At 56.2% G+C, this 27,560-nt stretch overlaps 3 protein-coding genes across 16 annotated transcripts in view; 2 read left to right on the forward strand and 1 right to left on the reverse strand.

Moving 5' to 3' along the window:
* Positions 1 to 130: 130 nt before the first annotated feature.
* Positions 131 to 10,092, forward strand: EXOC3L1 (exocyst complex component 3 like 1). The gene is made up of 13 exons (XM_083852023.1): positions 131 to 872; positions 1,802 to 1,962; positions 3,157 to 3,376; positions 3,694 to 4,345; positions 4,498 to 4,615; positions 4,815 to 4,940; positions 5,193 to 5,293; positions 5,698 to 5,808; positions 5,971 to 6,100; positions 7,195 to 7,317; positions 7,799 to 7,954; positions 8,175 to 8,299; positions 8,798 to 10,092. Exons 1-13 carry the CDS (start codon positions 830 to 832, stop codon positions 8,982 to 8,984), a joined length of 2,253 nt encoding a protein of 750 aa, XP_083708149.1. The 5' UTR covers positions 131 to 829; the 3' UTR covers positions 8,985 to 10,092.
* Positions 10,093 to 10,235: 143 nt separating this feature from the next.
* On the forward strand, positions 10,236 to 17,606 carry CTRL (chymotrypsin like). Of its 9 annotated transcripts, XM_083852032.1 has the most exons (7): positions 10,236 to 10,958; positions 11,188 to 11,291; positions 11,442 to 11,521; positions 11,778 to 11,859; positions 11,957 to 12,137; positions 12,636 to 12,769; positions 12,961 to 17,606. In XM_083852032.1, exons 1-7 carry the CDS (start codon positions 10,607 to 10,609, stop codon positions 13,120 to 13,122), a joined length of 1,095 nt encoding a protein of 364 aa, XP_083708158.1. In that variant the 5' UTR covers positions 10,236 to 10,606; the 3' UTR covers positions 13,123 to 17,606. The 9 variants fall into 9 exon arrangements, with proteins under 9 accessions (XP_083708158.1, XP_083708156.1, XP_083708157.1 ...); XM_083852030.1 differs by having other exon boundaries at positions 11,188 to 11,521; XM_083852031.1 differs by having other exon boundaries at positions 11,188 to 11,521; positions 12,636 to 13,099.
* The window catches only part of PSKH1 (protein serine kinase H1), a 37,985-nt gene continuing 25,428 nt past the window's right edge, over positions 15,004 to 27,560 (reverse strand). For all 6 annotated transcript variants that reach the window (XM_083852037.1, XM_083852033.1, XM_083852038.1 and 3 more), the window contains exon 4: positions 15,004 to 21,501. In XM_083852037.1, the coding sequence (XP_083708163.1) occupies positions 21,184 to 21,501 (318 nt within the window). In that variant the 3' untranslated portion in view covers positions 15,004 to 21,183. The remainder of the gene's footprint in view (positions 21,502 to 27,560) is intronic.

The following is a 27,560-nucleotide window of genomic DNA, read 5'->3' on the forward strand; positions in this document are numbered from 1 at the left end:
GGGGGCGGGGCCCGAGGGAGGGGCGGGGAGCGGCGGGAGGGGGGGCGGGGCCTCGGCAGGGGGCGGGGCCCGCTCGGGGCGGGGTCCCCGGGGCTGCCCGAGCCCCGTCCCCCCCCCGCCCCCCTCCGCCACGAGCCCCCGGCCCCGGCCGCGCCCCGGGGAGGCGGCGGGCGGCACGGGGACCGCCCCGCGTCCCTCCCGGTGACCGGAGACGGCGGCTGCCCGGCCGGATCGCCGTGCCCCTGCTTCTTCGTGCCCCCCGTGGGCGAAGCTCAGCCGCTGCCCACGCTGCCCGGGGGCACCCCGTACCCGCCGGGGACACACCCGGGCCGCTGGGGTCACCCCGTATCTCCCGGGGTCACCCAGTGCCCGCTGGGGACACCCCGTATCTCCCGGGGACATCCCGTGCCCGCTGGGGTCACCCCGTACCTACCGGGGTCACCCCATATCTTCTGGGGACACCCCGTACCTACTGGGGTACACCCCGTACCGACTGGGGACATCCCACACCCGCTGGGGTCACCCCGCACCCACTGCGGGCACCCCGTACCCACTGGTGACACCCGGTACCCGCAGGGGTCACCCCGTACCCACCGGGGTCACCCCATACCCGCCGTGGGTGCCCCCCGGGCCGCGCCGCCCGGCTGCGAGGGGCCGCGATCCCTCCTCGCCCCCCGTCCCCACCCCGCTCCCACCCCGCTGCCCGGGCCCCGCCACCCCGAAGCGAGAGCCGGCGGGCGCCCAACGAGCACCCCGGGGACCGCTGAGGAAACGGCCGCCGGCTTCGTCCGCGCGGCCCAGCCCCGCGGCCCTGGAGCTCGCAGAGGCCATGGGCACGTCGGCGGACGACGAGCAGGGCGCGAGCCCCAGAGGTAACGGGGTGAGGCAGCCCCTCGGGGTGCCGGGCGGGGAGGGATGCTGCTGCTGCTGCTGCTGCTGCTCTGGGCGCTCCTCGCGCTCCCCGCTTCGCCACCTCCCGCTCCTTTTTTTCCCTGTTCCCTGCGCTCTCGGGAGGGTGGAAGCCCAGCTCTGCCTCCCCGCGAGCTGCCCACCTCCCCAGCGCTCTCTGGGACCCGCTGCCGTCCTCCAGAGCCCCCAGCCCCGGCGGTGCCCGCTCCCGGCTGGGGACAGGGCGACATCCCCATGGAGTGACGGAGCCCCAAGCTGGGAGGGTGCTGGGGAGGGGGGGCACGCGGTGAAAGCAGGCCCTGGGGGGGGGCTGGCATGTGGCGGCCGCGCTGGATCGCAGCCCGGGGGCTGTGGCAAGAAAGCCTTTGGCACGGCTTCGGGCGCTGTGCTGGGGCTAAGGCAGGACGCTGTGGCCCCGCGCAGACGCATCAGGTGCCTTTGGGAGACCAACGAGGCCAGGAGGCTCCCGGCCTCGCCTCAGCTTTCGGCAGCGCAGCTGCCCCGGCCGGAGGCTCCTTCCCCTCCAGGACCACCAGGCGCAGAGGCTGTGCCGGCCGCCAGCTCCCCGCGCCAGCTGCTGACTCACTGCCCTAACCCTACTGTGGCATGAGACCCCTCTGGGCGACCCGTCCTTGTCATGCTGGGTCACCTCAGCCTGGGTGACGTCCTGAGCTGGCGGGCTGGGTGACAGCTCCTCAGGGCAGCCTTCTGCGGTGGGATCGCTGGGGGCCCTCCCGGGAGGTCCCGCTCGCCGCCGTGCTGTCCAGCTGCCCACATCTGGGTGTGCTTGGACGTCCGCTCGCGGCCGGCTTCCTGCTTCTGGCCTCGGGGGCCCTTCCTGCCCGCAAGGAGAGGCTTCGTTGCGCTCATTAACCCCTGGCTTCATCCCCAGATGAGGAGTGGCCAGAGGTGGAAAAGGCTGAGAAGTTAGCGAGAGGAGCTGCTCTGAAATGGGCTTCGGGGGTGTTTTACCGCCCCGAAAATCTGGAGGGGCTCGGGCAGTACCGGAGCCGAGAGACGCAGAGGAACAGCTCCATCCAGTCGCGGCTGAAGGTGGGTATTTGGCACGTCCCGCCTGATGGGTGCTTTGCCACCTCCCCAAGCAGGGATCCCAGCCAGGGTCTTCTGCACTGAATCATCTTTTTTTTCTGCCTCTGGAAAAATCTTGTCCTTTGGTCGGCACCCGGTGGGAGAAATGCAGTTGTTTAGGGGAAAAATTTGGTAACCACCACCTAATACCCCTGGGTATTGTCCGAAGTATTAAAATGAGTCTCCTGTGTCTGTCCATCCTTCGAAACTACACGCTAAGAGTGTTGGACACATCCCGCGTGCGGGAGGCAGCGCTCCCCACCACTGCCCCTTCCCAGCACCCACAGCTCCGCTTCCCCACGGCCGGGAGGAGGCGAAGAGCTCCCGCCTGCCCCATCCCTGCCTGCAGGTCCCCCGCGGGAGCAGCAGTATTTCTGCCCGCGTAAATAAGGGATGTGCACACCTCCCTGGTCAGGGTGACTCTGTGATCCCTTTCTGCATAACCTGAAGAACGAATAACCTGATCAGTCTGATTTTGGAGATGGTTCATCCTACCCTGAATGTGGGTGAATTGCCCAAGAGGCAACTTGTTTTAAGTTGCCTCAGAAACAACAACTTATTTCTGTTGATCCTGCATAAAAGTGCTTCTTTGCACCAGGAACCAAAAGCTAAATGGGCAGACGGGGCGTGAAGATGTGCCAGCGCTGCTGCAGGGTTGGAAAAACTGGAAATCCATTTTGGAGCAGGGCTTATGGCCACTGAGGTGTTTCATGCCATCAGTATGACTGGTGGACATCCTGGGGCCCTGGGGCCTGTAAAGATTTTGTGGAAGCAAAGTACTATTTTAAATCTGAAAGGAGACATCTGGTTACTGCTCACCCTGCTGCCCTGGTAACCCCACCGTGATGCCCTTCTCCCACCTCATGCTCAGTAGCCGTTGGCCCCCCCAAACCCTGCACACGGTCTCAGTAAAATGTGACTTAGTGTCCTCAGAGGGGTGACACGGGACGTTCCTGTCGCTGGAGCAGCCTTCTTGAAGCTGGTGGGATGGGGTCATCATGAGGGATCTGAGAAGGCACGGTGGCAGAGGCAGCTCTCACCCTCCGGGGCTGGGGAAGTGCACGCAAGAGAGGCCCGGCAGGGCTGGGGCAAACGGTGCGCGAGTCCACCAGCCTTTGAGAGCTTCCCCACTGCCTTCTGTTCCCTTCTGCTCCCCAGTCAACCGTCCAGTCCTACCTGGAGGGGGTGAGTGCAGGGCTGGAGCAGCTGCGGTCGGCGGTCCAGGAGGTGCAGAGCGTGTGCCAGGAGCTGGGGGCAGCGCGATGGGCCCTGCTCGACTGCGCGGACCGCTTCCAGGACCTCCAGCAGATGCGGGCGCTGATGGCAGAGCACGTGCAGCTGGCCTCGGTGGTCCAGGTGCTGCCCCAGCTCTTCTCGGGTAAGGCACTGGCCCAGTGCTCGTGGATTTGGGGTGAAAGGCACTCGGGAATATTCCAGTCCAACCTTGGGCTCTGCAGAGGGCTGGTGGCAAAGCTAGAGCAGGTTGCTCAGGCTTTGCTGATCAGGTTTGGAAAGTCTCCGTGGATGGAGATGCCGCCGCCTCTGTAGGGCCTCTTCCAGCACTGTGTTTCCAGAGGCCCAGATCTCAGACCCTTCCCCTCATGATCTCCCTGCTACCCCATGCCCATGATCCCAGCACCTGCTCCCCTTTGTCCCCAGCATTCAATCCTGGCATCTCTCCTCCCTCTCCCACAGTCCACGAGGTTTTTTCCCATACGCTGCAGCTGCTCCGTGGGCAGCACCTCCTGGAGGCCCACGTGGAGATCATGATGATGGAGCACCTCCGGGATAACATCCTCTCCCAGCTGCACCTTCGTGGGCTCTCCAGTGCCCAGGCAACTGTGCTGTCCTACTTCAGTGGCCTGCAGGAGCTCAACGAGAGCCTGGCCAAGCAGCTGTGGGGCATTGTGGGCAGCAGCCTCCAGCTGGTGCAGGAGGACCCAGTTCTCTTCGTCACCGCCGTAAGGATCATCGAGAGGGAGGAGAAAATAGACGATACTCTGCTCCTGGATGCCACCTTCCTGCCCCCTGGCCGCCCAAAGGGCTGGAGGCAGAAGTTTTACCACGTTCTCCAGGAGACCATCACAGGAACCCACTTCCACACCACCCGCGTGGATGCAGGGCTGTCCAGGCACCTGGAGGCGCTGCAGAGGGACATCGTGTCCGAGCTGCGTGTGGTGAAGGACCTGATGGTCCAGTGCGTCCCAGCCCACTACAACATCCTCAGCGTCTGCACCGCCACGTACCACCAGGCCCTCGCTAGCCACCTCCAAGACATCCTCCGAGAAGACCTGGACAAACAGGCGCTCTTCCACCTCCTTAAGTGGGTGCTTCATGTGTACCACAGGTCAGCGGCAACCCCAAGCAGGGGAGGTGCAGGGAGCCAGGCTGTCACCAGCACGCAGTCCCTGGCTGCTGGGGGTGGCCTTGGGGAGGGCAGAGGTAGGAACTGCTGGAAAACGCAGGTCTTCCCAGCCCTGTGCCACCTCTGCCCTCCAGCTCCGAGATGATGGGTCACCCGGACCTTCTCCCAGAAGTGGATGTTTCTTCTCTGGGCCCCTTGATTTCCCCCGAGCTTGTGGATCAGACAGAGAGGAGATACGTGGTGAAACTCAAGGTGAGTGAACAGGACAGCACATGTGCAGTGCGTGCAGGGGCCCAGCCGTGGCCACCTCACAGGCATCTGCTCTGAGAGCAGTGTGGGCCCCTGAGCCTGGGGGATGAGGCCCAGGACTTGCTCCTGGGCTGTGCATTGGGTCCGGAGGGTGCTGGTACCTGACGTCTTGGGCTGGCCATGGCGGGCGTCCTTCCCACAGGCTAGTGTGCTCGAGTGGATGCCGAGGACCCTGAATAGGGAGTTCGAGGAGTGGTTCAGGGAAAAGGAACCCAAGACGGACCATCAGGGCTTCTTCCAGTCAGACCTGCCCACTGATGTCATAGAGGTGGGTCCCCGGCACCACGGGTCGGCACCTTGTGCCCTTGCTGTCTTGCTGGCTTGTCTAGGGCCACATTGTGCTTGTTGTAGCTCTGAGATGTGATCAGGCTCTCCCCTTCCCGCTCCTGGGCTGCCACTGAGGGGCAGATGTGCAGTGCCCCATGAGGAGCAGCTGGGGCATGGCCATGCTGAGAGCCCCCCGAAAGGGGGCCATGGCCTGCAGCCACTGACTCACCTCTGCTGTCCTCTCCCCGTGCAGATGCTGAATAGTAATATCAAGGTAACTTCCTCGATCACCAGCTCTCTGCAGCAGAAGGTCTACAACATGGCCTTGGAGGAGCTCGAGGCATTTCTGGGCCGGTCAGTGGAGCCCCTCACACCCCTTCCCTTCCTCACAGACCCTGCGTCCATAGGCTGATGGCAGAGATCTGCCACGTGGCACCCAGTGCTGATCCAGGCCGGGGAAGGCTCAGCAGCCTTTTACCCGTGGGGCTGCTGTCCCAGCTCCTGGTGGCCATCAGCTTCCAGGGCCTGTTCACCCAAGTGCCTCCCTGGTAGTGCGGAGCCTTGTTCTTCCACGGGGTCCAAGATGGGTCCCGCTATCCTACCCACTATCTTACCTCCCAATGGCAGGACTGGAAAGAGCCAAGTGAGCTGGGAGGGTTGTGGGAAGCGCATGTGCCCCCAGGAGCTGCGGGAGCACCCCTGCTCCAGGCATTTGTGGCAAGGTGCCTGCCCATCGTGGTTCACTCGCTGTGTTGCAGTCTGCGGGAAGCCCTAGTGCAATATGGGAAGGAGCACCAGAAGGATCCCACCATGCCCAAGTACTACGTCCCCTACCTACTGGCCATGCTCAACAACAACCTGGCTCTCAGGTAACGTGCACCAGCCTCAGCACCTTCTGGCTGCCTCTCAGAGCAACCACTCTACCTGCAAGGAACCACAAGTTCTCCATCCCCCTGCCAGCTCCCTGTGGGACTAGTGTCCCCACTGTACTTCCCAGGCTACCTGTCCCCTTCCTTCTCTCTCTCTTCTAGCTCCTTTGTCCCCACTCTGCACCCCGACTCTGCCTGCAGAGAAGTCCCTGTGTCCCTCCAGGCTGCTCTAGACAGGATGCAGAAAAAAGCCTGCCAGCTGCTGCTGGAGGAGCTGCTCCTTGACCTGCAGGTACGTTTGTCCACAGTCCCTGAGGCTGGCGGGGATGCAACAGACCTGTCCCCAGAGAACAGCACTATTGCTACACTGCCTACTCCTGCCCAGGATGTGGGCCATGTGCTCCATAACAGCGGGCTGCATCCAGCTGGCTATCATCCTGCAAACATATCCCTGCCAGCCTGGCTCCCAGGCCTTGATAAACCACCAGGAGTTCACACGATGGCTGTTGCCTGCCAGCACCACCCTGTATCACCAAGGCAGATAGCCCCAAAACCACCAACTGACAGAGGCTGGGAGCCACAGCCCACCTGGGCTTCCTTGCGCTCCTTTTGTGGCTGTTCCATGGCACGAAACCAAGCAGGAGAGAGGCAGTGTCCGTGCAGAGGATACAAGCCAATCTGTTACTGCCCAAGTCATTTCCTGCCAGTATAGTCAAATCTAGCTTTCCTGGAGTCTGGACGAAATCTGGAAAAAATAATGGCATTGTTATTTAGGGCTGGAAGGTGAATGCCATGGAAACAAAAGAGCCACTAAAGGATGAAGCGCTCACAGGCAGTGTGGAGATTGCCATGGCCCCAGCAGATACAGAGAGAATGTGTGCCTCTAGGCAGGAAGAGGATGCTGCCGACAAGGACAGCAGGGGAGGAGGAGGTCATAGCCCTGAGCGGAAAAAAACATGTTTTGTCTAAGCAGGGAAAGTGGAAGGGAGTAGAAATTAAAAATTAAGTTGCAGAAGGACAGGCCAAAAGCAAGCATGTGAGGAGAAGCTTGCTGCCCCAAACCTCAGGCGCTACCTGGGTGCAGTGCCCTGTGAAAGTCCACGACCCAGGTGAAGCTCAAAATGCTGATCTGTGGGCATCAAACAGACCCAAAAGTGGCGGTCCCAGTGTATTTCCATCCATTTCCTAATCTACGTCACTCCTAGTTTATTTGCTGGCAGGGCCCTCTTGTACAAATAGGCTTGGGGGCTTTTGCAAGGCAAAGCCCACATGCTTCCAGGCAGCAGGAGGGCAGGTGCTATGGGGTGCTGTGCCACCCTTCAGATGGAACTGCTACAAGAGCAACACGGTGCAGGGCACTTCATGTTTTTCTGTGCTTCTTTTCAGCCCCTGTGTGTGCAGCTGGCTTCCCGTAAGTGGCTCTCCGGGTCCCAGCTGGTCAACAGCATGTGCGAAGTGATAGACAAGTACGCAAAGGACTTCTCCCGTGTCAAGAAACCCGTCTTCACGGTACAGTTGCTGCAGGGCTTCTCTCACGTGTCCTCTGACCAGCTGCTTGCCTCTAGGGCAAAGATGTAGGGCTCTGAGCAAACTGGTCTAGTGGAAGGTGTCCATGCCCATGGCAGGGGGGGATGGAATTAGATAATCTTTGAGGTCCCTTCCAGCCTGGGCCATTCTATGACTCTGTGATTCTACGGCGGGCAGTAGGGTGCAGTGCTGCGGCCCAGGACACAGCCCAGAGGCAGCAGGGTGCTGGGAGGGGAGCGGAGATGCAGAGCCACGGTCACTGAAGATTTGCTGGAGAGCCCGTGTCCTCCAGAGCAGCCCCAGGGGCTCCATCATGCAGAGATGTTCGGGGTTTCCCCCAGATTCAGCTGTCCTTCTGTCCTCAGTGCTTGGTGTTGTGTCTGGCCCCTTCCCCCTCTGCCTTTCCTGGGCAGTTCAGGTCTTACCCCCAGAGCTAACAGCTTTCTTCTGCCCTGGTGCCCAGCTCCTGCTGACAGAGTGCGAGGTCCTGGTTGCAAACCAGTACCTGCGGGCACTCATGCAGAAGAAGATGGTGTGCAAAAGCAAGGAGGAGCGGGGACAGTTCTGCGACCGCCTGCTGCAGGACGCCACGCAGCTCCGGGAGCTCTTCTGTAGCCTGGTGAGAGGTGCCCGAAGGCGGTGGGGAGCTGGGGTGGGGCTGTGAGAAGGGGGCACTGCACATGCCACAGGGTAGCCCCAGAGCAAGGCCAGTGCAGAGTTACGAGCTGTTCCCCTCCAGTGGGTGCATTGGCTTAGGAAAAAGATGGGGCAGTTACCCGTGGTGCACTTGTGAGGAGAAACTGGCTGGAAACTCACATACATCCCGCTCTCCCTCTCAGGGCCTGGATAGGAGCCAGCAGAACCTCGAGGCCGTGTTTGCCGTGCGGGAGCTGCTCTGCCTCAAAGACACGGCTCTGCTCAGCCTGGAGGTGCTGGGCTTCATCACCAAGTACCCTGACGTCAGGTAGGGAGCCCAGCTCTGCTCTCCCATGAGATAGGGTAGGCAGGACTGCACTGGGGAGCCAGGTTTGGGCTGCAGAGCATGCAGAAAGAGTTTCCTTTTCCCGTGTCCCAGATTTGAGGGATTCTTGCAAATTTCCAAGGGCAAAGACATAAAGGGAAAAGCAGCTCTGCTGTGGCATTCACCTGTCCATATTTAGTTGCCAAAAGGGTGAGCAATCACAAAACCAAATTGGAAATGTCACAATTGGCAAAAAAAAAAAAAAAAAAGAAATGCCAAAACCAAAAATTATAAGGTTTGCGGGATTATTTTCAAGCCTATTTAAAGATTTGGCTGGTTTGAAGTGCCAGCTCTCCCCAGCCTCAGCTCAGCTTCTCTGGATCATGGGAGGTTTGGGGGGGGGGTGCGAGCGCTGCGGGGCCCAGCGATGCTGTGCAGGGCTGCAGAGGCGGCGGTGCTGTGGGCCAGCTGCACCCCGCTCACCTCCTGCTCTCTGCCCAGCGATGAGCACATCTCCACTTTGCTGGATCTCCGGGGTGACGTCTCCAAGGAGGTGCGACACATGGTGCTGGAAATGATGGCGCAGCACCCCCAGGCCCTGCCCGAGAGCTACCAGCCCATCTTCAGCACCATCCTGGTCCCTGCACCAGAGCTGCCCTTCTGCCTTCGCAAGGGCAAGTGTGCCTGACACAACCCGCTGCCTGCCACGGCCCCGCTCCCCGCTGCCCCCATGGACACACAGACCACGCGGGAGAGCTCCGAGGCTGTGTGTGGGGAGAACGGAGATGCCACGTGGCATCCCCCTTGCGCTGCTCCTTGCCCTGTGTCGGGGACAGGCTGGATACGTAGCATCCTTCTCTGGTCTTGCTTTGCTGAGCCAACTGTCACCCCTCTAAGCAGACCCAGGAGACCTGGGTCAGGAGAAAATTCAACCCACAGCTCTGCTGGCCTGCTGAGGCAGCAATTGAGACCTGCTCAGGTTTAACCTATTGCCTGTAGGAGAAAGTAGAGCAGCAGAGCGAAGGACAGGAGGCTGCAGCTGGGGTGAGGCCAACTCTCCATGGGGCTGCAGAGACATCTGCGTTTCCCTGAGGATCCAGACAGCCAGAGCAGCCTGGGCATTTATGCTTTGATCACCCCAGCTCTGAGACAAATCGGAGCCTTGCTAGGCCAAGGCTTGCCAGAGGGTTTTGGCCATGTAGGGACTCCCTCTCCTGTTAACCAGCCTAGGCCATGCATGGATGGGGGGGAAGCATCTCAGCCAGCTCATCGTGGCTCATGGCAATAGAGAAGAAGGGGTCTCACCACCCTGGGTAATGCCATAACTCTCCCTGGGGGCATGAAGAGAGAGCTCAGTTGTGGTGACCTGCCCAACTCCTGGACCCAGCTCTCTTGCCAGCATCCGCAACAGCACTGAAGTCCAAGACTCCAACATCTTACAGGACATGAAAGGAGTTTGACCTGTGCATCAAGCGTCCTCTTGTCCCAGCTTCCTCCGTGATAGGCAGCGCTGGGCACTGGTTCTCCCTCCGTCCACTGCCATTGTCCATCGCTTGGTCATCTCCTCCCCCGGAGCGAAGTGGGTCTCTGTGCTCAGCTCCCCTGGGAGCTCCCTGCCCAGCCCTCCTTTGCCGTCTCCTCCTGCCTGGCCTGCACGTGTGCGCAGCCCCACAGCACCTTGGCTGGCAGGAGAGGTGACCTCCACACTCTGCTGCACTTGCTGCCTCGTGGCGGGCCTGATCCTGCTGTCCATGTATGGCACTGATACAGAAATAAAGACTTGAGCTCTGCACGCACTTGCCAGTGTCCTGATTACGTGCCAGAGGACAGGGCACGGGGGTGGCACAGAGCAGAGACTCTGTCCCTGTGCTCAGCATCGCTCCAAGAATAGCTCCAGGCACTCAGGGGAGGCTGGGGGGGACAGAAGTATTCCCTTGAGTCTGGGGTCAGAGGGGCTGGGAAGCTGCTGGGGGGTGGCACAGGGGTTGCGGGGTCAGCCTTTCCATCCTCCCAGGGGCTCACCGTGTGCTCTCCACAGTCCCTGGCTGCCTGGGAAGGCTTCTGCTCACCCCAGCTGGCTCTGGGATGCGCTCACCTGCACAGGGACACACTTTCAGGGATGGCCTTGGGCCCTGGGAACGTCCAGCTGGGACGTGCACCTTCCCGGGCACGTGTCACAGCCACACAGGGGAACAGCCCTGGTGCCAAGCAGATCTGAAACAGGCCTGGGGACGCGGCGGTCTCCCACAGCCCAGGCACTGGCACCTATCTCAGCCCCACCTGTGTGCCAGCAAATAGCCCAAGCGGTAAATGTGCCCCTGTCGTGGCCCTACAGGACCCTCACTCCCTGTAGTATCAGAGGCTGCAGCGAGGACCCCCACAACTCATCCCAGCAGTGCCCCAAGCGCCCCTGGTGCCTTTCTGCAGCCCATTCCTGCAGCCGTTGACACCACGGCCACCTGGGGCACGGCAGGCGTAGGCCTGGCACAGCACCGCTGCCCACAGCTGGGACAAGGCACTACGGGGACCTTGCCCTGCCTGGCCACGAGCCACGCGGCTCCCAGCTGCTATAAAGCCCGTAGCCCTGAGACGCGGCCACGTCCTCCCAGGATGGCATTTCTGTGGGCAGTTGCCTGCCTGGCCCTCGCCAGCGCCGTCTCAGGTAAGCAGAGCCACGCATCCAGAGATGTGGCACCGTACCGGGCAGGTGCAGTGGCCTGCGTCCCTCTGCTCCCCCAGGCACAGCACCCAAGGTGCCAGCAGGTCTTTGGGGTGCAGGAGGCCCGGGGCAGCGGGGATGGCAGCGCAGAGCAGGGGTGCAGCCCCTGGGCACAAGCCCTGAGCGGGGTGCTGTGCCTGGCCACCCTCGTGCCCCTGAGCATCTCCCGCAGGCTGCGGGGTGCCCGCGATCAGCCCCTCGTTGCAGTACAGCGAGAGGATCATCAACGGGCAGAATGCGGTGTCTGGCTCCTGGCCCTGGCAGGTGTCCCTGCAGGTGTGTCACCGTCCTGCTCCCACAGGGCTGGGTGCTGGGCTCGGGACGTGGGCGGGCACCCAAGGGGACGCCCGCACCCCCTGCCTGTCCCCAGCCCTGGGCACAGCCACAGGGCTCAGCCCCAGCTCTTCTCCCCCTTTTCCTCCCCAGACCCGTACAGGATCCCACTTCTGCGGCGGCTCCTTGATCAACAACTACTGGGTGGTCACGGCTGCCCACTGCGAATTCAAGTGAGGAGCGATGCCCTCTGGCACCCGCCAGCCCCAGCCCCGTGCCGGGGAACACCGGCCGAGGGACGGGCACAGCCTCAGGATGCGCCGGGCATCACGGGGCAGCCCCAAAACCCAGCACCAAAGGGACCGAGCAGCCCACGGCTCCCTCCCCAGCTGGCCCCTTGGCACCACTGCAAGCCCCGGGGCTGCGGAGCCCTTGGGCCAGGTGCTGGCTGCCACAGGGCTCCCTGACCACCCCCCACGCCTCTTGCAGCCCCTACTCCCACGTTGTTGTCCTCGGGGAATATGACCGCAGCTCCAGCTCAGAGGCCGTGCAGGTGAAGACCGTGGTGAAGGTGAGTCGGGTGGATGCGGTGCGGAGGGGGTTACAGCTCCGTGCCATGGCGCGGTGGCTCTTGGAGGGCTGGGACGAGACATTCTGGCTCTTGGCAGGCCGTCACACACCCCAACTGGGACGCCTACAACCTCAACAACGACATCACCCTGCTGAAGCTCTCCTCGCCTGCCCAGCTGGGGTCCCGCGTGGCCCCCGTCTGCCTGGCCCCAGCCAACCTGGCTCTGCCCAGCAACCTGCAGTGTGTCACCACCGGCTGGGGACGCACCAACACAAACTGTATGTACCCTGCGGCTTCGGTGGGCTCCCGGCAAGCTACGCTGCCTCTTGCAGCGGGGGGAAGACGGCGTGCATGGCCGTGTGCGGCCACCCTCCTTCCCAAAGGGCCTGGTGGATGCGGGGTACCCACGGGCACCTGCTGGAGGAGCACACGATGTGCCCGTGGGGAGGAGGGAGCTGTGCGGTTGAGTGGCTGTGTCCGGACGTGCACAACCATGTGCACGTGTGTGTTGGTGTGGGCACATCCCCAGGGGTGTTTGTGCACAGGCACGAGCTCGCCTTTGCTCTGGGCTGCTTGCACCTTCCCAGAGGTGAGTGTGCAAGGGGTACGTCTGCAGGGAGCGGCCACATGCATTGCAGGGCAGCACCCGCACCTTGGGCCTGCCAGCGGGAGCTTCCCCGGGGTGCCCGTGCCCTTACGCAGCGATGTCCGTGTGCTCCCGCAGCCCAGGGCCGTGTGCCTGCCCAGCACAAGCTAACACCGCTTTTTTTCCCCAGCCAACGCCTTGGCGGTGCGCCTGCAGCAGGTAACCCTGCCCCTGGTCTCCCAGAGCCAGTGCATGCAGTACTGGGGCAACAAAATCACCAGCTCCATGCTGTGCGCCGGGGGGGTCGGCGCCTCCTCCTGCCAGGTAAGGAGCTGGATCCCCCCTGCACCGCGGGGCCGCTGAGGATATGGGGGCCGTTGTACCTGGGGAGCCTGAGATCGAGCTCCTAGGGGAGCAGGCGTCTGGGGTGGCAGAGATGGGTTTGGAGCGAGGTCCTGGGACCTTGGCACCAGCAGGACGGAGGCACAGCGAAGCCGGGGCTCTCCTCTCCGCAGGGTGACTCCGGGGGCCCGCTTGTATACAAGAACGGGAACGTCTGGACCTTGATCGGCATTGTCTCCTGGGGAAACAGCAACTGCAACATCCGCACGCCTGCCGTCTACACCCGCGTAAGCCAGTTCCGAAACTGGATCGACTCCACCGTCGCTCGGGGGTAGAGCCGGGGCCGCAGGGATCCCTTTGCCAGGCTCCGTGCCCAGGCAAGGGGAGCTGGGCAGAGCCTCCCGGCACCTCCAGCCCTGCCAGCGAGGGGCTGAACACAAAGTGAGGTTCCTCGCGCTGCAGAGCAATAAAGTGCCACCATTTGCTTGCGCCAGGCGCGGCCTCTGCCTCCTTTCCTCTCGTGGCGCGGACCAGGAGCACGGGGGCAGAACGTGGCTCCTTGCCCTAATCCTGGAGCTGGAGCTTGGTGCCCGGCTGGGACCTGCTGAGCCTGGAGGCATCCATGGCTCAACCCCAGCACTGGGCATGGGGCCGGCTGCAGCTCGGGCACGGCTCAGGGTCTCTATAAGCCAGCAGCTCTACAGCCCAGCACCAGCAAGGGCTTTGAGGCTTGCAAAAAATGCAGGGAGGGGGGGGTGCTGCTGGGTGCACAGGCTTATAAAAGACCTTCGCCTGGAGTTTAAAGCAGTAACACGCGTAGCAGTGTGGGAACAGTGTGGGAACACACGAGCTGAGAGGGAGAAGTGTCACGGGCAGCTCCGTCTCTTCAGCAAGGGACAAGGGGGCAGCTGGAGCCAGCATGCTGCAGAGCACGTGCAGGCTTCGGGGTAACACAGCAGTAAACTCGGTGCTATCCCAAAGGAAAACTGGAAGATGAGAAAAAAAATTAAGGCCAGGCAATGGATTTTCAGAAGAAAGTGGTATTTTCACACAATCATGTTCTTAAGACAAGGGCATGTGCCGGACAAAGGCAGGAGGGCAGGTGGATGCCACTTTTCCCAAAGTGTTCTCTTCAGCACCCTGTGTCATCTCCACTTAAATAAAAAAAGCCATGAGCTACTCAGGGGCTTAAGAGCTGGCTCCTGGCAGCTCAAACTAGAGCTGGTCATCAGCACACAGCGGAGAGGAGCAGGATCAGGCCGTCCCAACGTGAGCAGCGTTTTTTTCTTCACCGGTGATGCAAACGTGATATAAAACCCTCACTGCATGAATCGCAGCGCCCAAAACGTTGTCATCACTCTTGTACCAAGCAGTCACAGAGAGAGCGCGATGCCACACACGGACGTACGGCAGAGCCCCGTGCCTTGAAAGCTGGGGCGGGGACACGGGACCCGAGCCTGAGCTGCCTGCAAAGCCCCCCTAAGGCAGGCAGCCGCAGGGACACTGTGCCCAGGGGTCTGCCGTGACATCTGGCTCGTGCTCTCACCCAGCGGTACCTGAAATAAAACTGCCCCATGGAACGAGCCCGCTCTTGGCTTCAGCTGGCTTCTAAACGACTTCAAAGGCAGCCGGAGACGCAGGGAGGAGCTGCACAGGCAGGAGAAAGCACTGCCTGAGAGGCTTTTGCTGGGTGCTCAGGTCACCGTCACCCCTACCCCTGCCCCCTCAGCCCTGAAGAACCCCCTCCCTTGCAGTGTGATGTGGTTCAGAAGCAGCACTTTTCTCTCCTTATTGCAGGTTTTCCTATCAGCCCTTAAAAGAGTGAAAGTGGAGAGGTGACAAGTTGCTGTGAGCAAGCCAGAGCACTTCTCTGGCCCTGCCTGCCACCTTGTAGCCCCAGAAAAGCGAACAAAGTGCCCAAAAGCACCCATCCAGCGACCAAAGCGTGACTTCTGCGGGGAGGCTGAGCACCCGGCTCACCTGGGGCATCCCACGGCCATCGCAGCCCCTGCGCAAGGCCTCCCTCACGCAGCTCCGGGCAGCCGCACGGAGGAAGCCAGGGAAGGCTTTCGGGGCACGCTGGTGCCTTCCTGCCGCGGGGCGAGCAGCTCCCAGCTTTTGGTGCCTTCGCTGACCACAGTTCCCAGCTGTCGAGCAGCGTCCTCCAGCCACCGGACCGCGCGTGTGCCAGGATTAATGACAACAGAGCGACGGGGTACGCAGAATACATTTACGTGTTTAACAGAGTACACAAAATAAATAATTCTGTACACTCTAATCATAATGTTACAGACTAATTACAATGGTTCAGACTTCACTCTACGCGACAGTACTCAGCGTGGGGGCAGGACACAGAGGCGAGTCACAGAACTGGATGCTTCTCGAGGCAAACGGCCCCGCCGGGGACTAACAGGACATGACCGCCGTGCTTCCGAGCGGTTCCAACCCAGCACAGGAAATTCGGCAACCAAAAATAACAGCAAGCACCGGAAGGCCTCTGGGCCAGAGGGCTTCCCGGGAGGTGTCTTTCCATAGCGAAAGGCAACAGGAAAACTCACAGCATCTGCGTGCGCTCGCGGTAGGTGCTCATTTCTAGTTTGGGCCAGGGTTTGTTCCACATTCAACAGAAACACAGTGCAACGTAGTTGTGACAGCGGCGAGGAGCTCATCTGTCACACACAAGGGATCTACAGTATTACCGCAGGGGAGGACAGCAGGAGAAGAAAACCACGTCGCCGGGCAGACAGCAGCCCTCTCCACCAAAGAGGTGCCAAGGGTGGAAGGCTCCAAGCTCCGTGATGCCGCTACCACGGGGCATCCCTGCTGCTTCACATTTTTTTTGGCAAATTCACCGCTCAGTAACGCACACCTGACATGCACACACCTGACCTGAGAGCTGCATTTCTAATCCAGGCTGGAAGACGAGACCGAGTGGTCCGAAAACAGCACCAAAAACCTCCCGAGAGCGGTGCAGGGACCCGGGGCTGGGTACAGGGTGCCCCTCTGGAAGAGCGAGGGATGAGAGCGGGCACCGAGAGCCCAGGCGCTGCAGCAGCCACTGCAGAGGGCTCCAGAAAAGCAGCGGGCAGAGGGAAGGGGGCGCCCCGGAGAACAGCACCTCGATGCCCACCGTGAGCCTGCAGCAGGATGGCAACAGGCAGCCTGGAAAACAACTGGTATAATCCAACCCGAGGTGAAGGGCAGCGCCAACCCTGAGCAACAGGGTCCTCGCAGGGAGCGTTCTCCCACCCCCAAGGCACCGTGTGTCTGCTGTTACATCGCTTCGGGGCTCACTGTGGCTAATGCAGAGCAAAATCCAGAGCCACGGCCCCACAGTGGAGTTAACCACAATTCATGTCCATGCATGGCATGAGCTGAGTGTATTGACATCTCAGGCAGACGCTATGGTTCTGCTAGAAAACAGGACTGAGAAACAGAGCAGGGTATAAGAAAATGTAAATTACCAGAGCAGAACATGAACGAAAGGAAGAAAATATCCAAATGGCAATGAAGTTAAGAGTCTGAGGTTTCTCGTTTCCAGAACAAGTGTGTAATGCAGGCCCTGTGCTGCAGCCGGCTTCCACATCACTACACAGGCCAGCAGGTCAGAGCCCTCTTGTCTGGGCTTACACCCACCACGAGGCTGTAAGGCTGTCCTTCACATACATTTGTACATTTCCAAGAACAGAGTCCAGGAACTGGCAGAAGCACCTGGATGGTGTTGTAATCCCAATATTAAATGGCACAGACTGCTGCTGGATTGAAGGAGTGCGGGTTTCTACTGCCACTAGGCCCGTGTGTTAGTTTTTAGAAGCCTGAGAAGGGTGAGAAGTAAATCACACCCGGACAAGTAATTGCTTTTTAGCAAAACATGTAGAAAAATACATTATGTACTCAAATCTGGATGCAAAGCTTAACAGTCCGTAGACTACCTAACATTGTTTCTGGAAGACCTTTTCCCATTCATTTCCAATAGCCCTTCAAAATATTGAGGAACCAACCGGTTATTGAGGAACCAACAGGCAGCATTCCTTGAAGCTCTAACTGTTGCCCCCAGGAGAGCAGGCAAACTCCCAGGACAAAGTGGTGGGATTTCTTTACACAGCAGTGCTGAGTTCCAAAAGACAAACACACAGAAACCCCTTTACTCCTTAAAACTGCTTTTCCCTGAAAGAAAATATGCTGGGACGCAACACCCTGAGCTTCTCATCATGTCTCATGACCCAAGAAAGTCCCAGACCCACTGCTTCTAGCCCCAGCATCGTTAGCCTTTGCTTTCTCCCAGCACCCCCAAGGCAGGGTGCTTGCGAACATCTCTTTGAGATGCCGGGGGTGACTGCACATCATTTTACCCAGCAGCGAGCACCCTTCAGGCAGGTGCCCACTAACTCAAAGCTCACACCGTGCGGGCTACGAGGCTGTTCTGCAGCACGGGCACGGGAGCGAGCAGTGCCACGCCGAGAGGGCGGCTCCATGCCGCAGGCTGCAGGCGTGATCAGCGCACCAAACCCCGGCATCTCCCCCAGAGCAGGAATGCAACTGGAAGGGGGCTGCATCTGGACAAGGACACGCTGCACTTTGCCACTAGGTGTCATTCCAGCTTCGTTTCATTCTGATAACAGAGTACAGGAAACACAAGCGCTCTCTGCTGAGATCTGCACCCAGCTAACGGTTCCTCCATCGAAACTCAGCAATAGCCTGGGACACGTATTTGTTACCTGCATTTTCCTGGCTAATTCAAAACACCACGAGCCAAATTAAGGACCACCATTAAGAGCGAAAGAAGGAAACAAAAAATAAACATAAGAGAAGAAAAACATCAGATTGAACTTCTACCATCCTCAAGCAAGGCACTTCTGAAAAGCGTAAACTCCTGAGATGTAAGATAAACCAAGAGCTGAGACACCCCTGCAGAATATATACGAAGACATATGATCAAGAAAATTCACAGTGAAGAGCTTCTTAGAGCACAGGTTGAGGGCACCTGAACCAAGTGCTCAGAATTACAGCACGTAGCCGGTCCCCCCCACCATCAGACCCAGTTGAAAAATGTGCCACAATTGCAAGGGTAAAAGCACCGAGGAATTGTTCTTGAGCTGGACCTTGCAATGCAGCGTTTGGACCATCACAGTCTTCCAGACAAAGCAAAAACACAAAGATCACTGAGCACACCAAGGGATGCTCGGATGGAGTTCAGCTAGTCCCCCCACTGCCCACACACGCTATTGTCTGCATCTAAGAGCCCCTACAAACACCGAATTTAGAAAAGGAAGAGGGATTGAAGCAGAAGTGTTATAATCAAATGATGAAAGGAAAGCCCATGAAGATTTTCCCCATATTTACATTGATTTTTCCATGCAAGAGAAAACACTGCATTAGTAAAGAGATATGAAGCTCTGTCTGTAGAGAAGCCAAAGCCCTGGAGGGAACAGACTTGGTCCTGTTTGGTGCAATTCCCTAACAGCAACGCCTGAGGACCACAAGCACCTCCATGCCACAAAGAGGTGGGCTGCAGCCAGCCAGCACTGCTCACGCACGCGAAGGATCCCCACTGCAGCCAGGTCATAGCACAAACTCACAACTAACATCACTCCGAACTCTTCCTGGTGAAAGATCAATTGCTGAAAAGAGAAATAAAGCAAAAGTTGCCATAGATGGGAAGATTCTTGTTCTGCTTTGTGAAGGAGGAGAAGCAAGCTTGGTCAGATCAGAGCTCAGCATCCTGACCTCCTCTTCACCTTCAAATCCACACATCTGGGCATTTTGATGGTCTAGTGGTTAAAGGAAAGGGTCTCAGACTCCAGGTCTTGGCTCAGTCCATCAGTTTGACTTCCTTGCATAGGCAAACTACCTATTTTAAGGATAAACACGCAAGATGATCTGGGGAGGGCCATGAAAGCACCTAAGAGGACAAAGATCACAGAGATCGTGTGTGATGCTCAAAGCATGCAGAAGACTGTTACAAGTAATGGCTCAAAACCAGAAACCCTCAGAGAGCATCTGGCCATCTCTTAACACACAGGGTACGAACAATTTCCAGTTAATATCTGCCTTAGAGCACTTGCTGCTTTTGAAGAGCTGTTTGCAGTAACCTGAGGGGCACTGAACCGTTAATGAAGCAGAACGTGGCAAGCTGCCTGTTTCGTCAGAAATCGTGTCTGATTTATAGTTCCTTATATTGAAACAGGAAAAACTACAACAAAAGGTAGAAGGATCTGAAGAAACCTTTTTTTTTTTTTCTGTAGGTCACAGAGCTGAAGAAAAACAACTAGTAATTCCGCAATACCAGCTAATGTTGATGGGAGAAAGACCGCATGTGATGCGGGAGGATGGCCACTCAGGAAAGGGCAGCCTGCAAGGGGCCCAGAGCTTTCAATAACGTGCAAACCCGCGCAAAGGATTTAGAATTCACCCCTGCTGCAAGTGCATGCACGACCGCTGTCCTTGGGTTTCCTCCATCATATTTCTCATCACAAGCTTAGGAACAGCAAGCTGTGTTCAAAGTGGTTACGGCCCCTCCTAGCTTTGGGGTGGAAAGCACACCCCTAAATTCCCTTTTTTTCCCCCAGTGCGGAAAAGTCACGCTTTTCCCACCGAAGCCGTGCTGCTTTGCTGCTTGCTGACCAGCGGGGCTGCGGCCAGCAGGGTGAGAGCTCCTTGCAGATGCGACGGAACCTTTACAGCCTCGCTGACACTACAACACGGTGGCACAGACGTCAGTCCTAGAGGGAAAGCCATGCTCTAGAGCCTGGACAGACTGAATCACCCAGCTAAGCACCTGCTAGATGCACAGTAAAACTGCAGGGCTTCGTAAGAAAAGCTTCAAAAACCAGCGTTTGCCTTCACTCAGACCTGGCCTCTGCTATCGCAAGAGACCAAACCTACCCCAAATGTGCCTTGCTCTGCTGCACTGACTAGGAGGGAGAACATCTCAGCAGGCTTGCACGAAGCTCAGCCCTGCAGCACCCACCTTCCCCTGAGAGGTCCTTCACAAGAGGTCCCCCCATCACCCATCCAGCAGAGGAAAAGCCAAAGGGCAGCTTTTCCCTGGTGGATTTAAGTTACACCTAATGGCTCCACAGCTTTTCTGCGATGTCTCTTGCTGCTGTCACTCCAGGACTGGGCTTTTCCTAGTCAAGCCCCTACCCTGATCCTACAGAGGCATTTGTGGCCACCTCACCAGCTCCCAACACCATTTCACTGTCCCAGTGAAGTGATGGCAACAGCTGGGGACAGGGAACCAAAGCTTTGGTGTGCTGAAGTGACGTGGTTGGTAACAGTGAGAGGGCCAAGTCACAGCAACAAGAACAAACCGCACGTGGTGGGCACCAGTCCTGCTGAAAGTAGGGAAACCCCTATCAGTACAACTGCACTTGCTCTTGCGTTTGTCTCTCCAAGGACACCCAAAACATCTGCCCCAGCAGCGCAGGGTCCTTTCGCCTCCCCTACCTACCGCTTTATACCGACTCAGAAGCCCTGCGCCCCTAACAGAACTGCTGGAGGACGATTCAAGGCAGACGGTAAGGAGCCCCCCAAGAAGCTGCCTCGCCAAGGACATCTCTCTGTGGACCACGAAGTTCCTGCAGGACGATCCTCCTCTCCCTGCCCCTCGATCAGGAGCACCCATGCAGTCAGGATAACCGGAGTCAGACTCCAGCCCCGAGGTCGCAGCACTTCAGTCTGGTTGCCGATTTGCACAGCAGCTCCGCGTGGCGTGAGCAAACCCTGCGCGTCACCACGCCAACGACAGCCCCTCGGGGAAGCCTCGCAGCTCCACCGCCGTCACAGAAAGCTGCTGCTGTCTGGCATCTCCTCGGCGCTGCGTCGGGACGGGGAGCTGGTGGGCAGCACGCTGTGAGTCAGAGCCAGCCCGGTTCTAGCCGCATGTGACTCATGCCAGCTTGACTGAAAAGGCACCACAGAGTCTGACTAAACCAGCTCAGACTAAGTGTATATATAACATTTTAAATATATACACGTGTATGTGCACACGGGTGTGCACTTAGAGTGATTTTTTTTTCATATGCAAGTGAGAGAAACTGAACGCTCTGGAATCAATAAATAACTATGAACAACCAAGCTCCTGGGCTACAGAAAGAGCTCTTCTCCTCCTTAGCAGCTCCTTAATTTGTCTGTTCCTCGAGGCTCTGAGCTCCGAGCCCACAAGAGCTGCTCCATTTCCTGCATGAGACCCTGTGGCACTGCTCGCCCAGGAGTGCCCGCAGGGTGCGATGGCCACCACAAGGTTCCTTTTCCTCCACACGGGGGAACACCTGAAGGAGGGGAGGGAGGAACCTGGACGTTCCTCACCAAGTGCGTGTGCAGCAAAGGGTGCTGCACACCTACACTGCAGGGAAGGCTTCTGGAGAGACTTCTGGCAGGTCCCAGCCCAGTGCTCAGCCCGTGTATTGCTGCTGGTAGCGCAGGTTGAGCTCTCGCAGCTCCCGTTCCCGAACCCGCCGCGACTTGTTGGACTTGGTGGAGCGGCTGGAGCGCGTGGACTGCGCGGACTTGGTGCTCTGGCAGCGGGACGATGCCCTCTTGAGAAGGTTTTGGGAGATGGAACGGTGCAGGTTCTTCATGGAGGAAGAGGCTGCCATGCTGACCACCCAGGGGTGCTTCAGGGCCTGAAGGGCTGTCATCCTGTCACTGGGGTCCACCGTGAGCAGGCGATCGATGAAATCCTTGGCCAGGTTGGACACGCTGGGCCAGGGCTGAAACACAAAAGAGGTAATTAGCACGAAACATCCTGGCACAAGTCTGCTGATTAATTCATTCGTTCCTCCCAGCCCCATAAGGCGCTTCAGGGCATTCTGCTTCTTCCACTTGCTCTTTCATCCTCTAGTCTTCCAAGTCGTAACCAACAGTATCTAGCCAAGGAGAATGAGACAATTACTTCAAGAGCCTGCGAGGGGAGAGGGAATCCAGCAGCTCAATAGGGATGAAGCTGCTTCAGCTCCGTGCCCCTGGGCCAACCAGCAGCACGGCTGAGCCTGCCTTCCCAGCTAGCAGACGAGCACGTGGACACGCACACAGCCAGCCGTTCGGATCAGCGTGGGGCACGGCCAGACCAGCACACCAACCTGCCACCTGCCTGTAAGCAACCAGCCCTTTTCATCCCTTTTATTCCTCTGTTTTCCAAAACCAATTCCTTCCCCAAATCACCTAGATCCCTCCCTTTTCCCAGCCTTCAGCTCTTCCCCCAAACATCTCATAAGAGAGCACGCTCAGGTCACAAGTAAAAAGTTCTAAATCCAGCAGGTGTAGTTAGGTGTAAGGAATCCTTATGAATGCATACCGACAAAACAGGAAGGAATTTCTTTTGACAAAATACCGTTTTTAAAGAAACAAAACCAAGCCAGAAAATAATTAATTAAAACCTTAAGCACACAGCTATGCATGCTGGAACCGTTTCACTTCTGACAGAAGACTGCAGCAGCATCAATGGGAGAGGGGAGAATGTTTCCTTGAGAATGAGCTGTGGACAAAGCTGGGAAGAAAACCATGGCAAAATCCACTGAAGCAGTGGGTGGAGGTGGGCAGCCTGGCTAGCATAAAATACAAGCATCCAAAGGACCCAGGCAACAGCAGGTTTCTGCAATTGCTTGCTGCTGCGTGGTTGTCTCACCCTTCCTGCAACCACCAATACATGCGCAGAGACCACAGTCCGAGCGGCATTAAAAAACACCCTGCAATTCATGCACTGAAGCTTGGGACACATCACATGAACGTCATTCACAGCCACACACGTGTAACTGAGAACAGCACACGGGTTAAAAAAGCAGGCTGCTGTTCCGTGTCTTTCATTCCCCTTTTGGTGAGGAAGAAAAGAACGTGTCTATTTTAAAATTCAGGGTCCACCATCTGGAAAGTCAGGTATAATGCCCTTTTCTTCTACAAAAGGTTCAAAAAAAAGCAGAAAGGTATGTCCTGATTTTTTTGAGGTTTGCAATTTACCAAAAGCAATTTTCTCCTTCAAAAAGGCTAGAAGCCAGCGGCAAGAGAGCTAAATCCACAGGAGGGTTTGGAGCCGAAAGGCAGGATGGTCTCAGAGCCACAGTGCTGCCGCCTACCTGCGGCCCGTCCTGTCCCGTCAGCAAAGATGAGCTCAAACTCTTGCTACGGGCAGGCTGCTTGGACCATCAGGGCACAGAAAGTCTGTTTTACAAGAGCCTGAAGCAGTCTGGCTTACTTACCTTAGCTAAAGTGGTCAAAGGGGATATACGATCACTGTCTCTAACTCTACATGGGAAGAGGGAGAAAATGATAGGAACTACTCGATAGAAAGGAAATAGTGGTACATGAACAAAAAACTAAGTGTTCTTGAGCATACTCAGGATAGGAATTGAAAATACTTCTAATCATTAGAGCCATCGTGTTCTGGAAGGAAGCACAGCACTCTCTCATGGATTAGACACCACTTTTGTGTTTTGAAGCCACATACAAAATGCACTCCCGTCTACGTTTCAAGAACTAAGTAAGTTAACAAAATGCCTTAAAATTCAAGCTTTTCTGTCTGCTGTTTTCAAATATAATTAGTTTGTCATGGACTGCCGTTGAATAACTTTTTTCTTACCATTTATTGTCAAGATGCATTTCATCAGCTAAGTAAAAAGCAGACACTTTTATAATAGAATATGGACAATCTTTGATCAGAGACTAAAGGGTTAGATTATAAAGAGAATATATAAAATAGCAAAAAACCTTTCAAATGTAGAAAACAGCACAACAATAAGAGTTGCAACCGAACATACCAGTCTGCTTTACAGAACCACGTACGTTTTAAAGAGCACAGCCTTTATGCTATTGGTAACAATAGAACCAAAAAGCCAAACCTGCCTCTGACGTGCGGAGGCATAAACCACGCACCAAGCCCATACCTTTCCTGCCAACTTTTGGATTAGAAGCTTCCTCTGCTAAATAAACAGCCAAGGGGATCAATTCACAGGTTATCTTTCATTGTAAATCTTTACTGGCATAATGAAAGGTAATCCAGGGTAGTGCTGGATGTAAATTGGTGAGTCAGAGTCAACATACAACATACCGGCTGCCTTCTGAACTCCAGATCTCCATTGCAGATCTGAGGAACCTCCCAGTCTGCTTGGGTTCCTTCTTCCATGGACTGGTGGAGTTCCTTGAAACCCAGCAGGAAGAGGTTTTGCCTCCACTTTTACCAGGCTTGCCTTCAAAAACCATTTTAAGAACTGTTTTCTGTATTTTTATAAACTCATTTAAGGTATCAGTTATTCCTACAGTTAAAATCAGAGATTCACCATTACGTGCCTGCGACCCACTAACCTCCCATCACTTCCTTGCTTTTCTTCCTCCCAGCAGACGGAGCTCCCGCAGTTCTGGTTCCTTCACAGAGGACTGGTTTTCCATTCTCCAGACAATGCAGTATGCTAACGAGTGATCCAAGCTTGTACGTCTAGACAATTTACCCACTTAAACCTAAAGTGATATTAAATGCTGCTGATGGTTCTACTTTGTTTGCAATGGTGATTTTTACCTCCACTATTTTTATTTATTTTTTGCACTCTTTAGTACCATCTTACCTTATTGTTAGCAGCAATTGAGATGACTTAGATATCTTGAAACAGCTTTTTTGTCCCACTCAAATGGAGAAAACAAATCCAGGATTCGCATGACTCCAGCCTTATTGTTTTTCCTGGGGAACTTCTTCACATCTATCTAAAATCTTTTACCCTTCTGAATATCGTTTATATCATAGAGATACAATCATTTCAGGATCTCCATCTTCTCTCTTTTTTTTTTTTTTTTTTTTTTACTTAAACGCATAGAGATTTAAGAGATGCACTCAAGTGAATAAATACTTGAGGACCGACACACAAAGATACTTTTCTCCAAAATATATCTTCAGGACATCCAGGAAAGCATTATTTCCTGATGTAGATGTTAGTAACTACACAGATCTGGAAGCTGCAGCAGCCTGAGAGTTATTTTGCTGCTCAGATGCATTCAGACGTCAGCAGTCTGGTGACTGCCCAGCACGGAGCAGGAGATTCTGGTCAGGGAAACGAGCCCCTAGCCCCCAGGGACAATATTACTCCAATCATTTCAAGTCGTATTAAAAGATGGCAAACTTGGTGATTTAGAATTTGAAGAACTCCATAAAGAACTTACCAGCCTGGCTCAAGACCTGGACACTGTGAATGCAATAACCAGCCTTTGCATTGCACCAGTCCAGTTAAATGAAGCCTAAAGAAGAATAAAGTCCAAACAAAAGCAAATTGGATTTCTCATTATTCCAATTATTCTAGTTTCACCACAAATGTTGAATATGGAGTACTTGCAATTAGATTTTTCTTCTGGTCAGCAAACACAAATCAGTTTATTGATCTGTTTATGCAACTGGAGGTTTCATTTGCTGCACCGTGCACGTCCTCGCTTTTATTTCACTGAAGCATTTTGTTTAAAAATAGGTAAGACTACATTCTACTGAAGCACTAAGTAGAATGAATTTAGCAATTTCCAGCCCCAGACCCTGGGGAAAACGTACCCACTTTCCAGAAACCTTGCACCAGCTGGCAAAACATCAGTTTTAACTTAGCAAAACCGCAGGAATCTGGCCGATTAATACTGAAAAGCAGCAGCAGAAGTCTGCCTAAAAGCTGAGGAAGGTTGAGAGTGGCGTGTTTGGGGAACACAATGAAGGACATGGGTGCAGTGCACGAAGTGCACTTCTGAGGCAGAACTGAAGTGACAGAGCAGATTCCCACTCTGCTCCTCGCCTTCCCCTGCTCGAGCACCCGTTCAGCCCCAGGAGACGAGACGGCACAGGCGGCCAGCAGCAGGGCACCAGTGCACGAAGAGCAGCCCTGAGCCCATTTCTTACTGGGATCAGAAAGGTGAAACAGCTTATGGTGCAGCCAGAGGAGATACAGAGAGCGGCTTGAGAGGAAAATGCCCCACATCGGGTCAGTTATGCTCTGAGCAGAACCTCAGCTGTGCTTGCCGAACACCAGCAGCAGCCTCTGGCAGGTGAGCAGCTCTTCAAGCAACTGCACTGAGGTCCTCTGTCTGGAACACCCAGTGCAGCAGCCATCCCACAGCTCTCACTTCTCTTGAGACAAACCCTGGATGCAGACTACACAGCGGTTCAGCACCAGAAGCTATCGGCCCTCACGTCAGAGGACCACGTGTCCATTGGAAACTAACGGCTAACTCCAGAATTCAACAGAGTAGCTAAAAACATCATCCAGAAGAACTTAAAAAAAAAAAAAAAGCACAAAGTTTGAATAGCTCTCACTAACACAAATAACTAGGGTCCCTGCAACAGCACATCTTTACTCTCGTGTGCAGGCTCAGCTCAGCACAAAGCGGGACGTCTTGCCATCGCTCTGCTGTCCTTGCTCTAAGCACCAGGCAGCGCTGGAGGCACCGCACCAGCTCGTGCTTACGGGACTACGGTTCTAAGGTGCTCTCCTCTCTGTTCACCTGGCAGGATCTGGACTGCAGGGCTCCCGAGATCCGAAGAGATCAGATGCAGCAAAGCCTAGTGCTACTGTCAGCTGTAAAGGAGACTTAAAACTCACAGCCTACCCACTAACTGGCACAAACCTTCAGGTGTGGGGAAAGCCCCAGAAGGCAGGGAAGGCTGCTGACTTTCTCTAGTGAGTGCATTTGGAATGGAAAACCAGCAATTAATGAGTAACTCACAACTCTGAGAAGAGTTGTGCAGTCACCCTTTGCTCCCTTCTACCTTTTGTGCCAGGTTTTCCTATTCAACAACCAAGCCCGAGAGGTACAAAGCTTCTCAGGAGGATGGGAAGGAAGACACACTGTAAGCATGCTTATCGACACCCCATGTCTAAGAGCTACAGTTATTGTAAAAATTCCCCTCTCCTCGGAGTGCTGCCCCCTTGCACGCCTCCAGTACTGTGTACCACAGGATGACATCGGTTCCCTCTAATAAATGCTCAGATTTCAAAGCCCTGTTGCACTTTCTCTGCCCGCTGGAGCAGTGAATGAAGCCTGAGATGGCAGCCAGGCAAGTTTCAGACAGACATTTCTTACAGGTGACCTGCTCAAGCCTGCCGACAGCGCTCTCCTCGCTAATGGCAATTCCTCTTTGGCAGCCCGAGAGCTCTCCTCAGCTCCGTGGGTGCAGCACTCAGCACACAAACCCCTATGCATGCACTCAAGCTCCTTGACATTTTCCCTAGAGACACAAAAGCAGCAGAGGGATCTTCTGGTTAGTCTTGTGCTGATACAAGAAAAGAAAAAAAAAACAGGCATCCCATTTCCAAGCTTTGCTTTTAGTCTTAGGTATACGCTGCAGAAAGAAACGCACGTTCTCCTCCTGATTACAAAACCAGCCACACGCTGTTTTCAGCACAAGTGACTCTGGGGACACCATTATGGGGATGGCAAGGGACACAGAACCGCAAAGGCCTTGCATCTCTTTGCTAGCTGGTCTTTACAAAAAGACGAGGCACAAGGCATGTTACCACAGCTCCAGAAGATCGCCCTAGTTAACTCAGAAGCGCTGCGTGCCCGATGCACGGGAAGGGTCTGACCAAGTGCTGGACCAGCCTCAAAGCACCAGGGAGAGAGAAGCCCTCCAGCAGCACGCAGACTCCCCACCAGGCTTACCTGAGGAAGATAGACGGCTACTTTCTGGTTTTACTAGACAGTGGATTTCCAGTAACGAGGCTGCCCTGACGGGGCACGGGCTGGGTACATCCACTGGGTCAGAGGCTGCCGGGCCCTCACTGCGGATAACCCGACGCTCCGTGGCACAGACAGGGAG

The sequence above is a fragment of the Anser anser genome (genome assembly GCF_964211835.1).
Source record: "Anser anser genome assembly, chromosome: 11".
NCBI lineage: Eukaryota > Metazoa > Chordata > Aves > Anseriformes > Anatidae > Anser > Anser anser.

Bases quoted from the DNA above. Each gene is read 5' to 3' on its own strand.
- CTRL (XM_083852024.1), top strand. From the start codon at position 10,607: ATGTGCCCCTGTCGTGGCCCTACAGGACCCTCACTCCCTGTAGTATCA. The intron at 10,959-11,187 runs GTAAGCAGAGCC...CATCTCCCGCAG, and splicing joins CCTCGCCAGCGCCGTCTCAG to GCTGCGGGGTGCCCGCGATC. The intron at 11,522-11,777 runs GTGAGGAGCGAT...CGCCTCTTGCAG, and splicing joins GCTGCCCACTGCGAATTCAA to CCCCTACTCCCACGTTGTTG.
- EXOC3L1 (XM_083852023.1), top strand. From the start codon at position 830: ATGGGCACGTCGGCGGACGACGAGCAGGGCGCGAGCCCCAGAG. The intron at 7,318-7,798 runs GTACAGTTGCTG...CCTGGTGCCCAG, and splicing joins TCAAGAAACCCGTCTTCACG to CTCCTGCTGACAGAGTGCGA. The intron at 8,300-8,797 runs GTAGGGAGCCCA...CTCTCTGCCCAG, and splicing joins ACCAAGTACCCTGACGTCAG to CGATGAGCACATCTCCACTT.